This window comes from Capra hircus, chromosome 2 (assembly GCF_001704415.2).
Source record: "Capra hircus breed San Clemente chromosome 2, ASM170441v1, whole genome shotgun sequence".
NCBI lineage: Eukaryota > Metazoa > Chordata > Mammalia > Artiodactyla > Bovidae > Capra > Capra hircus.
Genome location: NC_030809.1, coordinates 458,278 through 471,898, shown reverse-complemented (window position 1 = coordinate 471,898; position 13,621 = coordinate 458,278). Strand labels below are relative to the sequence as shown.

General features: G+C 51.9%; 1 protein-coding gene across 1 annotated transcript in view; it reads left to right on the top strand.

Moving 5' to 3' along the window:
- Positions 441–13,621, top strand: part of SPATA21 (spermatogenesis associated 21) — a 35,187-nt gene continuing 22,006 nt past the window's right edge. Inside the window, exons 1-7 of the mRNA XM_018066190.1 lie at positions 441–451; positions 550–769; positions 3,220–3,515; positions 3,877–3,925; positions 6,522–6,946; positions 7,330–7,418; positions 12,729–12,866. Of these exons, the coding sequence (XP_017921679.1) occupies positions 441–451; positions 550–769; positions 3,220–3,515; positions 3,877–3,925; positions 6,522–6,946; positions 7,330–7,418; positions 12,729–12,866 (1,228 nt within the window). The remainder of the gene's footprint in view (positions 452–549; positions 770–3,219; positions 3,516–3,876; positions 3,926–6,521; positions 6,947–7,329; positions 7,419–12,728; positions 12,867–13,621) is intronic.

Below are 13,621 nucleotides of genomic sequence, written 5' to 3'. Positions count from 1 at the left end.
CTAGAGAATCCCATGGACAGAGGAGCCTGGCAGGCCATGGTCCCTGGGATCGCAGAGAGTCAGACACGACTGATTTATATAGGCAATATAACTGAAAGTATGCAATTATTTGAAGATGATATTTAAACTAATCCCCATTGAAAATATGCATATATGTCCTTAGGAAGAAGCCTGGAGGAAATATTCCATAATATTAAAGTGAGATCAGATAGACCCAGATTCAAATCCAGACCTGTCAACTTTAGCTTAATGATCCAAGGCTCAAGTCTCCCCACCACTATGAATTCCAGTTCTCCTTGATTTTTCTTTTTTTCTAAAAAGTGAAAGTAATAAGTAATAATAAAAATATTAAATCCGAACTCTCTTAAACATTGACATCAAAGTGTTTGTGGTTGGAGGAATTCATGTTAGTCCTTCATTCTTTCTCCCAGGCATTAAGCATGCACCCATGGTGTGCCTAGCCCCGTGTGGGCACCAGAAAGACTCAGAAGAATATAAAACCCTGCCCCAGTTTGGGAGCTGAAGTGTCCCTTTGTCTGTTCTCTCCAGGATGAAGCCGTCATCTTGGGTCCCCCAGGAAGGGCCCAGGGAGCTGCAAGCAGACTGGGATCCGGCCACGCCAGGGAGTGAGCTGGGGGTGCCCCCCAACGGGGTCCCTACAACACAGGAAGGGCTGCAGCAGCAGGGCTCAGGGAAAGAGACTGAGGACCAACAGGAGAGCCAGTGGAACCCAGAGGCAATGGAGGGTCAGGGCCCTGAGAGTCGCCAGGTAATGTCCACAGAATCCCAGGCAGGAAGGGATGGAATGGCCAACTCGCAGGGGAGGTGAGGGAGCAGGGAACTGTTAAAGGCAGGGAGGAGATCGGGCTTCTGGGTAAAATTGAAAACGGGACATGCTGGGTTTAACAAAGCCCAATTTTTTTTTTTCTTATACTAGAATGTTCTAGCAGCTGTTTCTTAGCTGCTGATCTCTGTGGGACCCTTCAAGAGGTGGTTAGAGTATGGTACCTTCTCCAAACTTATTTGACTATAAAATATCTTTTATTTTTTAAGGTTTAGGTTTTTTTTTTTTTAAAAAAAAGCTTCATAAGGTACAAATGATACACAGTTGTGCATACTTCAAGTGTACAATTTATTGCTTTGGATACATGTGCATACCCACAAAACCATCACTGCAATTAAGAAAATAAATACATCTGTCATCCCCCCCCAAAAAAGTTTTCTGTGCCCCTTTGTCATCGGTTCTCCCATTCATTCCAAGCCCCAGGCAACCACTGATCTGTGTTCTGCAGCTGTGAATTTGTATTTCCCAGAATTTTCCATAAATGGAAGCATAAGTATCCATTCTTTTTGTCCTGCTTCTTTCAATTAGCATGAATATTTCGAGACTCAGCTATGTTATTGTGTAGACCAATACTTTATTCTTTTTGCTGCTGAGTATTATTCCATTGTATGGATAGGTCACAATTTCTTGTCCTACTCTAAGCACAGGGGACTATGTTCAATACCTTGTGATAAATCGCAATGGAAAAGAATATGAAAAAGAGTGTGTATATATATATATCATTGAATCACTTTGCTGTTCTGTGGAAATTAACAAACAAAACTTGATTTCTTCATTCTTTCACCTATTGATGGACCCTTGGTTTGTTTCAACTTTTTGACTATTACAAATAAGACATAGAAACATTCATGTCTGTGTGTACAGATACTTTCTTTTGGGCAAATAAATGCCTAGGAGTAGAATGGATCATATGATATTTGTATGTTTAATTTATTAAGAAACTGCCAAACTTTTCTCCAAAGTGGTTGTACCATTTTACATCCCCATCAGCAATGTATGATAATTCCACTTCTTCCATATCTTCCCCTAAACTTGGTATGGTCTGTTTTTAATTCTAAGCATTCTAATAAGTGTATAGTGGAATCTCATTATGGTCTTTATTTTCTTTTCCAAATGACTTAAACATGTCAAGCATCTTTTCATGTGTTTATAGGCACATATTATGTATCTTCGGAGAAATGTCTATTCAGATACTTTGCGCATCATTTTAATTGATAGTCAACTGTCTTTTCCATTCTCTCAATGGTGACTTTCAAAGAACAGAAGTCTTAATTTTCATGAAGTCTGGTTGATCATTTTTTTCTTTATGGCTGTGCTATTGGTGTTCTTAGAAATCTTTACTTAACCTGAAGTCACATATGATTTTATCCTATAAACATAGGATAAAACTTTTCCAAGAAGTTTTGTTATTTTAGGTTTAACACTTAGGTTTATGATCCAGCTTGAGTTAATTTTTGTATGTGGTCTGAGTGTTGGATTGAGGCTCATTTCTTGCATATGGCTGTCCAGTCATCCCAGTACCATTTGTTGGAGACTCCTTTCTCCGGAGCTTGCCTGGTGGTTCAGATGGTAAAGAATCTGCCTCCAATGCAGGAGACCTGGGTTTGATCCCTGGGTTGGGAAGATCCCCTGGAGAAGGGAAAGGCTATCCAGTATTCTGGCCTGGAGAATTCCATGGATCGTATAGTCCATGGGGATGCAAAACGTCGGACACGACTGAGCTACTTTCGCTTTGATTTTCCCCAACCAGGGATTGAGCCCATGCGCCTTGCAGTGGAAGCATGGAGTCTTAACCCCAGGACCACCAGGGAAAGCCCACACATTGTCTTGACTATAGCAACTTATTAAAGTCTTGAAATCAGTTAATGTAAAAATCTCTTTTGTAGGGAGTACCATGAAGGATTCTTGTTCTTTGAAACATCCCTTGAAAAATCCCATTTAAAGAGGATTGTGTCAGAGACTGCCCTGGTGGTCGGGTGGTTAAGACTCCGTGCTTCTATTGCAGGGGGTATGGGTTAGATTCCTGGTCTGGGAACTAAGATCTCACATGCCATGCAGTGTGGCAAATAAATAAACAAATAAAATGGAAAGAGGATCGCCTCACTTTCCCCAGGCTCCCATTCTGCCTGCACAGAGAAGCGTGGATTACGACTTTGGGTAAGCCATGCCTCTTTTGAACCTCAGTTTCCTCATCCCTCAAAATGGAGTAATTGACCCCTGCTTAGGGAACCTTCTAGGCATGCTGGGAGAGTTCAGTAAGGTAATGCTTGCAGTGCTTGGACCAGAGTAACTGTCAGCTGGTCTCTGGGTGAATGTTGAGGGTCACCTGAGAGCCAGGATGGGGCTCCCCGTCTTGACATCTTTGTTCTTGGCAGGACCCAGAGGGTCAGCCCATCCCAGGTCGCCTGGCAGCCAATGAGTCAGACACAGTGCAGCCAACAGAGCCTTACTGCACCTTGGACAGCTGTGAACAGCAACTGGAGGACAAGCCCCCCAAGGAGGTGGACACCCCACCCTTCGGGACACAGGGGGCTCTGCCAGAGCCTGGCCCAGGGGAACGTGAGGACAGTTTCCAGGAAGCAGTGTCCCTAATGCCTACAGCAACTCTGGAGGAAAAGACAGTTCACACTGACCCACCACCCACGCCAAGACCCAACACACCCAAAGCAAGGTAAGGCACCCCACCCCTCCCTGACCCCAACAAGACTGCTCTTCTGCTAGTTCCAGAGGAGGTGACTTCTAGTCCTGACAGCTGTTGATGCGATGTAAGACCTTGGTCAAGCCATGCCCCCAGAACCCCTGTTTCCTCATCTGTTTAGTAGCTCTAGTACAGAATTCTTTGCCCCATGGGCCCATTTTTCACCGGCCAAGTCCCCACAAGGGATGTGGAAGAATGAGGAGCCCCTCTGAGAGCAGAAGCCCAGGGATGAAACTGCAGCGGTGGATCTGAGTGTCCTGGGGCTGAGAGAAGGCCTTGCAAGGGTGAGCCTTGAGCTGCACCCCCCCTCACCTGGGGGTTCTCCCTTGTTTAGAGATGAGGCTGTGGAGATCCAGCCAGCGCTGGGGCCTGCTCGTCCACCTGTAAGTAGAACCACAGTGGGGAAGGGAACGGGACGGGGGGAGATCAGGACAAGGAGGAAAGAGGCAGAAATGGGGCAGTATTCACAGTCAAACTGGGGAAGGTGTGAGTCCGTGCCTGCGTGTTTCCATGGGTGTGCACACGTGTGTGTTCGCACATGTGCATGTGTGTGCCCACATGTGTGCATTTGGTTGTGAGTCAAGGCTGCTCTTACACTTTGGAGCCCCTGAATTCACCCCAGGCCATGGTGGTTTTTTCCACATTGGCATGGATCTCTGCCGGCCAGCTGCTCAGTCACAGCACACAACCCAAAGCTTCCCTGAATGGCTGGGAGACTCCCATCCCCTCCCAGTCATCCCCATATCCAACAGCTCTCTCACTTCCTAGTTCTCTGATTTGATTGGGCAACCTGTGAACAGTTATCATCCGCCTGGTGGAAAGGCAGGTTGGAGAAAGAGGAATCAAAAGAGCTTTTAGGAAATATAATTTACAAAAATATTGAACCACTATGTTGTACACTTGGAACTAATATCGTAAATCGACTTTGAAAGTGAAAGTGTTAGTCAGTTGTGTATGACTCTTTGCAACACCCTGGACTGTAGGCTGCCAGGCTCTTCTGTCCATGGAGTTCCCCAGGGTAGAATCCTGGAATGGGTCGCCATTCCCTTCTTCGGGGGATATTTCTGACCCAGAGATCAAACCTAGGTCTCCTGCATTGCAGGCAGATTCTAAGCCCAGATTTGCTCTAAGCCCAGATAGTTTTTTTTTCTTTTTTAAGAGGCTTTCAGTCTGGGGCCCGAGTGACACTAGTGAAGGAGCAGACAGAAAGAACCTGAGGTTCTGCTTTGGTCATGTTCTGGACGAACGGAAGAAATACCAGGAAGATGTCTGGAGTTAGGAAGGAGAGAGAGGTCAGGATGGGAGATGTAAATACGAGGAAAACGGGGTAACATCTAGGAGACCGTACGGAGCAGGAAGGCATCTGAGGACAGACCACTGGTCTCCACCACATTCAGAAATGCAGGGACTTCTCTCGTGGGCCAGTGGTTAGGACTCTGTGCTTCCGATGCAGGGCACGTGGGTTCAGTCTCTGGCCAGGGAAGTGTTCCGCATGCCCTGTGGCACGGTCCCCAAAAGAAAACAAACAAACAAAACCCACAGAAATGGATGGAGAGTGAGGAAGCCTCAGGGAGGGAGCCAGCCGGGGAGAGAGTGTGGGTCCAGAGAGGAAAGCCCTCCCGGAAGGGCAGAGTGGGCTCGGCTCTGAGGAGGGAGCAGATTGCCGCCCTGCAGGAGTCTGGCTGGGGAGTAGGGCCGGAAGCCAGACTGGAGATGGGAAGACAGGAGAGATGGGTGCAGCCAGTCTTGCGAGGCGTTCTGCTCATTCTGCTCGAGGCAGGGCGGAGAGCCGGGTGGCCCTGAACGGCTGTGTAGTGCGGGGTAGTTTCTTTCTGGCTGCGCTGGGTCTTTGTCTCTTCGATGCAGCGGGTGGACTTTGTCTAGGTGCAGAGCACAGACCCGATGGACACAGAGCGCCCTGGGCTGTGCAGCTGTGTCCACGGGCTCAGGACACAGAGCCCCCTGGGCTGTGCAGCTGTGTCCACGGGCTCAGGACACAGAGCCCCCTGGGCTGTGCAGCTGTGTCCACGGGCTCAGCTGCCCCAGAGCATGTGGGGTCTCAGTTCCCCAGCCAGGAACTGAACCATGTCCCCTGTATTGGAACGCAGATTCTTTCCTTATATATATATTTTTAATGGAAAGCAGATTCCTAACCACTGGACCACCAAGGAAGCCCTGAGAGTTTTTCTTTTAAGGAAGGAAGATAAGAGACTCTCTGGTTCTGTGGTTAAGATGCCACGCTTCTAATGCGGGGGACACAGGTTCAATCCTTGGTTGGGAGCTCAGATCCTGCATGCCACACGGCGCAGCTTAAAAACCTTAAAGTAATAATAATTAAAAATATTTTAATTAAAGAAGGAAAATAATATAGCGTGTTTACATGCTGACAGGAGTAATCTGGCAGAGAGGGCAGTGCTGATACTTTAGGTCAAGCAGGTGTGTGGTAACAGCTCCATCTTTGAACAGGAGAAAGGGCCGGGATGGAGCCTGCGTGGGGCGGCCTGGGTGGAGGCGGGCAGGGGACAGCTCACCCCTCTCTAGGAGAGACAGACGTAGGAGGTGCTGGATTTGCTGAACACGTAGATGGGAATCTACTGAGCGCCTGCCAAGTGGGGGTAGGCTGCTGTGTTGATAGGATCAAAGAGGCAGGTGCAGTTCTGCCCTCAGGGAGCCTACTTCCAGGGAGGGCAAGCAGCAAGGTGGACAGGCTGCGGTGACTGCAGAGGAGGAAAGAAACAAGGGTGAACTGGGGAGTTGCTCACTCAAGAGCACAGCTTGGAGAGCTGGGACGAGGCCCAGGTCAGGGGTCGAGGAGGACGTGGGGAAGGGGTATAGAGGATGCTGGAGAGATGTGGGCTCCCCGGGACCTGGAGGAGAAGGAGAGGCTGAGGGTGCCCTGGGGCAGGTGGCCGCGAGCAGCTCGTGGGACCGTCTGGCTGGCCGGAGGCCTCCAGCATCGCCTGCCCGTCCCGTCCCCAGGAGGCGGTGAACACGGGAGCGAGGGGGCTGGACCTCACTCAGAAGCAGCCTCAAGGGCCCGTGGCAGCCACGTGCACCCGGGACCCTGGCAGCGCCCGGCCTGGCTTCATGAGGCGCCTGCTGGAGGTGGAGGAGGAGGAGGCCGCACTTCGGAGAGCTGCGAAGGCCCGCACCCTCCCAGGCCGGAGGTGCCCCCGGGCCCTGGGTCCCGTGCCCACCCCAACCCCCAGCCTACCTCCGCCCCTGCCTGTGACCCAGGCCCCGGCCTCAGCCTCTGCCCCGGCCTGGGCGCGGCCGCCCGCCCCCGCGGGGACACCTGGCCCCACTCCAGGGCCTGTTGCCGTCCTGCCGGTGCCCGCGTCGGATTTGGCCTGGAGAAGGACAGAACTTCTGAGCCACAGCGGGGAGAGGAGCCTGAAGGCACGGTAGGAGCCACCCCAGAAAGCGCTGGGATCCGAACGCGGCCCCATGGCACTGAATCCCCTCCAGACTCCCGTCCCGGCGTCGCGCCCGTCTGCCCCTCCTGTGTGTCCCCTCCACGTCCCCTGCCTCTCCCGGCTCTCTGTCTCTCACACTGAGGTCCTTTACTCATTGCCAACCCTGCTTCTCTTTCTAACCTGTCTAGATGCCCCTCACCTCTGCATCGCTCCCCCAGGTCACTCAAAGACTCCTGTGACCTCTCAAAGCCTCCCCTGGGTCCCTCCTATGACCCTCCTGCCCCAGCTGCCCCCTCGCTCCTCCAGCTTTCGGGGTCCAGGGCGGGGGTGGGCGGCCGGATGTGCCCTGGGCCCGGCTCTGTCCTCTGCAGGCAGGAGCTGGAGGAGCGCTGCCTCCTGAAGGTGTGTCAGACCTGGGAGGAGAGGGCGGAGGAGCACCTCACCATGAAGCAGGAGGAAGGTGAGGGCGGGCCTTCCCGGGAGGTGGGGGGAGGGCCCTCTCAGTGCCGGGGGGGCCCTCAGTCTTTGGGCTGGCAGGTCTGGGTCGGGTACAGGCCGGCCGATCACTCCACAGCCCTGTGTCCATCCCAGCCTGCGCTGGGCTGGCGGCATGGTGCAGGGCAGAAGGTTGACCCGACGCCTCTTCCCTCTTCTCTTCCCGAGTGGTCTCTGAACGAACGGAGCAAGCCCTGCAAAGCACTCTTGTTTTTGGAGGCGTTTCTGCCTCCTCCAGCACAAGCCCACTCTCTAGGTCCCCTGGAGAGGCCACCAGGGGTGGAGGCAAGACTCCAGCGCCCCCTCCTGTGCTAGACCACCCCTCACCCTTTAACAGGTCCACTTGCCCTGAACATGTTCCTGACCCCCATTAGGTCTGCTCGCGCATGCGCTGGACAGCCCAGCTGCTGATACTGGGCTGCTGTCAAGGAAAGAGCAGCGTTTACTGCAGGCGCCAAGCTAGGAGCCCAGGCAGCTTAAAAGGCCCAAATCCCCACGGCTTTCAGGAAAACTGTTTAAGGACAGAGTGAGGGAGTGTCGCAGGTTCCTCATCAGTTCGTGGGCCTTCTTCTGATTGGCTGCTGGTGAGGTCACTGGGTGTCAACATCATCAACCTTCTCATTCCAACCAGCCTGCAAGTGGTCGCCGTTTGCTGTGCTTGTGGGCAGCTTATGGTTAACTTCTTCCACTTGGTGGGGGTGTCAGTTCAGTTCAGTTCAGTCCAGGCGCTCAGTCGTGTCCGACTCTTTGCAACCCCATGTATCAGAGCACGCCAGGCCTCCCTGTCCATCACCATCTCCCGGAGTTCACTCAAACTCAGGCCCATCGAGTTGGTGATGCCATCTGGCCATCTCATCCTCTGTGGTCCCCTTCTCCTCCTGCCCCAATCCCTCCCAGCATCAGAGTCTTTTCCAATGAGTCAACTCTTCGCATGAGATGGCCAAAGTACTGGAGCTTCAGCTTTAGCATCATTCCTTCCAAAGAACACCCAGGGCTGGTCTCCTTCAGAACGGACTGGTTGGATCTCCTTGCAGTCCAAGGGAGTGGGGGTGTCAGTATCTGCAACATGGCTCAGAGGACAGGCTCAGATTACCTATAGTCCTTGTAGTGTAATAGTGTTGGTCGCTCAGCCGTGTCTGACTCTTTGTGACCCCACGGTCTGTAGCCTACCAGGCTCCTCTGTCCATGGATTCTCCAGGCAAGAATACTGGAGTGGCTTGACATTCCCTTCTCCAGAAGATCATCTGACCCAGAGATCGAATCTGGGTCTCCTGCAGATTGCAGGCAGACCTGCAGGCAGATTCTTTACCGTCTGAGCTACAGGGAAGACCCTTTAGTCCTTGAGGAGGAACTAAAGTTCCTTGACCTTACATGTCTAAACTAGTATTATTTAGTCTTGTTGGACTGTTTTCCCTTTCTGCCTTTTTTCGCTTCTCTGACTGAATCCATTCTTTGGGACTCGGGAAGGCCTAAGAGGCTAAAAGTCTACAAACAAGAAGCAGACAAGGGGACACAGTGCAGAGGGGTCTGTCCCAGGAAGAGTCCCTAGAGTCCTGTTACACACAGCTCCCCACTCATCCACCACATCCCACCTCCACCAAGAAAATTAAAAGCCTGAACGCCCACCTGGGGCGAGGCACCCTTTGCTCCCCAGTGTCCTTAGTTCGGCCCGTGACTCCACCTACCTGTGCTGTGAGGAAGAGCAGCTGCCGCTTCCTCTGGGTTCTGCGAGGGGCCTAAGCTGCTGTGCACACAGGTGACCCAGCAGGCCAGCCCTGGCCTCGGACCGCGGTGGGGGCGCACTCACTCCTTCCACCCTGCACTCCTCCCCGCAGTCTGAGCCCCAGGCAGGGCCAGGGGGGCCCTTCTGCCTTCCTTGAATACACTCTTTGGCTCCCTAGGGCCGGATCCTTGAAGCTCACTCTTTAAAAAAAATGTTATTCGTTTGGCTGAGTCGGGTCTTAGTTGCAGCGCACAGGATTTCTTGAGCCAGGCGGGATCTTTCATTTCGGCACACGGACTCGAGCTGTGGGGCGAGGACTCCGGAATACATGGGCTTGAGTACTTCAGTGTGTGCACTTAGCTGTGCCCTGGCATTTGAAATCTTAGTTCCCTGACCAGGGATCAAACTCACGCCTGCTGCATTGCCAGGTGGATTCTTAACCACTGGGCCGCCAGGGAAGTCCCTTGCTCCTTTCAGCTTTAAAGCTCTCTACCCTTTCTGGAGGGCTTTTCTAAGTCCAGCACCCATTGCCCCACCTCCTTGAGCCGAGTTCAGGGACAGCATGACCCACTGGCATACAGGCCCAGCATCCTCCCAGGACTTTCAGCCCGCCTGCTGGGGAGAGAGACGGCCACCTGCTCTGATGGCCCAACCACCCTGCATTTGAGATGATCTTAAATGAGGCCTGTTCTGTTTATCTCCTTTTTCAGCCTGCCTGCCTGCTGCAGCTCACCACTTACTCCAACCCTAAGCCCAGCCCTGCCTCGTCCCCACATTTCAGTTCTGTGTGTCAGAGAGTTACAAGGCCTGTGATGTCCCAAGTGCTGAGTTAATACAGCCGCTCTGGGAGCGTGTCTTGTCGTTCTCTCCCTCGTGGTGTTCAGTCGCCAAGTCATGTCCAACTCTGCAACCCCATGGACTGCAGCACACCAGGCTTCCCTGTACATCACTAACTCCTGGAGCTTACTCAAACTCGTGTCCATTGAGTGAGTGATGCAATCCAAACATCTCATCCTCTGTCATCCCCTTCTCCTTCCGCCTTCAATCTTTCCCAGCATCAGGGTCTTTTCTAATGAGTCAGCTCTTTGCATCAGGTGGCCAAAGTACTGGAGCTTCAGCTTCAGCATCAGTCCTTCCAGTGAATATTCAGGGGTGATTTCCTTTAGGATAGACTGGCTTGATCTTCTTGCAGTCCAAGGGACTCTCAAGAGTTTTCTCCACCACCATAGTTGAAAGCCTCGATTCTTTGGCGCTCAGCCTTCTTTATGGTTCAGCTATCACATTCATACATGACTACTACAAAAACCATAGCTGTGACTATTACGGACCTTTATTGGCAAAATGACATTTCTGCTTTTTAATATGCTGTCTAGGTTTGTAATAGCTTTTCTTCCAAGGAGCAAGCGTCTTTTAATTTCATGGCTGCAGTCACCATCTGCAGTGATTTTAGAGCCCAGAAAAGAAAATCTGCCACTGTTTCCACTTTTCTTCATCTATTTGCCATGAAGTGATGGGACCAGGTGCCACGATCTTAATTTTTTGAATGTTGAGTTTTAAGCCAGCTTTTTCACTCTCCTCTTTCACTCTCATCAAGAGCCTCTTTAGTTCCTCTTCAGTTTCTGCTATCAAAGTTGTATCATCTGCCTGTCTGAGGTTGTTAATATTTCTCCCAGCAATCTTGATTCCAGCCCGTGATTCATCCAGCCCAGCATTTCGCGTGATGTACTCTGCCTACAAGTTTAATAAACAGGGTGACAATGCACACCTTCACCTTGCACCAGGAACACCACCAATTCAGGGCACCCCTGCTGCGTGCCAGGCAGTATGCCAAGTCCTTCACAGCCAGGTTCTCATATAACTCTTACAACAGCCTTGACATACTCCTTTCCCAATTTTGAACCAGTCTATTGTTCCATGTTCAACACTATCTACCCACCTTATAGATAAGAAAATTGGGGGTCACAGAAGTGCCATGACTTGCCCACTGAAACTATATTAGTTTGCTTGGGCTGACATGAGGAAGTTCCATCAACTGGGTGGCTTAAAATCTACGTTCCCGTAGTTTTGGAGTCTAGAAGTCCCAGATGGGGTGTCAGTGCGTTTGGCTCTTCCTCCCCTCTTTTCGGTCGGTTTCTCCCGGAGCCTGCCTCCTGGGTTGCAGCTGGCTGCCTTCTCCTGCGTCCTGCCTTTCCTCTGTGTGTGTGCAGCCCTGATGTCGCTTGTGCGCCCAGATTTCCTCTTCTCTGAAGGACACCCCTTAGGTTGGATTAAGGGACTCATTTGAACATAATCACCTTTTTAAAGGCATTATTTCCAAATACAGTCACATTCTAAGACAAGTGGGGGTGGGCAGTGCCGGTGTCAAGGCTTCAATATACAAATGTAGGCAGCGAGCACGATGCAGCGTGTGTAACAGCGACCCTGAGTCTCAGCAATGGCGGAGCCAGTCTCATCAGCAGGCCTATTGATTCTAACCTGGACTGTGCTGTGAGCTGAGAAACCTGCGCCACCCTTGTTAGGACCAGGATGTAACTTTTCTATCAATTGATGCCATTCTGGGACTTGAGAGAGTCCTGCGACTGAGAAACATCCTTCTGGGTCCTCTGCTCTGATCCTGACAAATGAAGTTATCTTAGAGGCTGCACTTAGTTGCTCAGTCCTGTCTGACTCTTTGTGACTCCATGGACTGTAGCCTGCCTGGCTCCTCTGTCCATGGGGATCCTCCAAGCAAGGATCCTGGAGTGGGTTGCCATGCCCTCCTCCAGGGGATCTTCCCAACCCCGGGATCAAACCCAGGTTTCCCACGTGGCAGAGGATTCTTTACCAGCTGAGCCACCAGGGAAGCCCATCCTAGAAGCTATGTCCATCCAGACAAGTAACGCTAAGCTGTGTCCAACTCTCTGTGACCTCGTGGACTGCAGCCCGCCAGTCTTCCCTGTCCTTCACTATCTCCCAAGGTTTGCTCAGATTTGTGCCCATTGAGTTGGTGATGCCATCTAACCGTCTCATCAGCCGCCACCCTCTTCTTTTGCCTTCAATGTTTCGCGCATCAGGGTCCTTTCTAATGAGTCGGCTCTTTGCATCAGGTGGCCCAAGTATCAGAGCTTCAGCTTAGATATGTAACTGCAGAGCCCCAAAGCCAAGGCACAGACTCAGAGTCAAAAAGACCTGTCTGGTGCTCTAACCTCTGAGCCTCAGTTTCCCCATCCATACAAGGAAATATGAATTCTACTCTTAAGAGTCTGTTGTAAGAATTACATGAGAACCTGGTTGTGAAGAACTTAGCATAGTCCCTGGCACACAGCAGCAGTGCTGAGTGGGGTGCTCCTGGTGCCGGTGAAGGCGGCCCGCTGCGCCGGTGGCCTGACCTTGTACTAGAGAGCGAGGTGCGTCTACGGACCCTGTTCCTCTGCGTTTCACGCTTGTGGTTCACTCATCTCTTCACCCAGCCATGAGATAGAGGAGGCTCGCCAAGGGGTACGTGGAGCGGATGGGATGCTTGTTAGAGACAGGAAGTGACCACGCCCCTCCCCACTCCGCCGCCCACCCCAGCCTTCCGCAGCTACTTTGAGATCTTCAACGGTCATGGTGAGGTGGACGCGCAGAGCCTGCAGAGCATCCTGCTGCTTGTGGGCATCTCCCTGACAACGGCCCAGGTGGAGGGTGCCCTGAGGAGCGCTGACATCGACGGTGAGTCCGGGGGAGGGGGGGCTTCATCCTGAGCCCTGGCGGGATCAGGCTCACCCGCAGCGTGAGGCCTGTGCAGTCACGCGGGGCTCAGTGACAGGATCTTGACTTTGGTTCACCGCTTTGCTGTTGCGGTCTAGAAATTCTTGATAATTTTTGAATGAGGGGCCCTGTTCTGCACTTCTTTTTTTTTTGGTTGCACTGGACCTTCATTGCAGCACTCAGACTTACTCTAGTCGCAGTGCTTCTGGGCTTCTCTTGCTGTGGAGCGGTGGGCTTAGCCACCCTGTCACATGTGGGATCCTAGGTCCCTGACCAGGGATGGAACCTGAGGCTCCTGCATTAGAAGGTGGATTCTTAACCGCTGGACCACGAGGGAAGTGCTGCATTTTCATTTTGCTCTGGGCAAATGCAAATAATACAGCTGGTTCTGGCTCCCAAAGTAAGTGATTCCTGAGGACCTATGCAGTGCCAGGTTCTGGGGACCCAGAGATGACCAAGACCTAGTTCCTGACCCTAAGATGTAGGTTATCTCTGAGATCACTCCTCCAGGACATTATGTGTGCTCCATCGGACATTCCTCCGTGACCTGGCCACTCGTTTTACTGGCTGTGTGGCCTGGGACAGGTCACTGAAGTTCATCACATCTGTTTCCCCGCCTGTAAAATGGGGCTCACAGCAGTTACCCGTCTCACTGAACTGCAGAAAAGATTGAATGAGGTAACCCAGGCAAAGCACAGAGCACTGCACGCGGCACA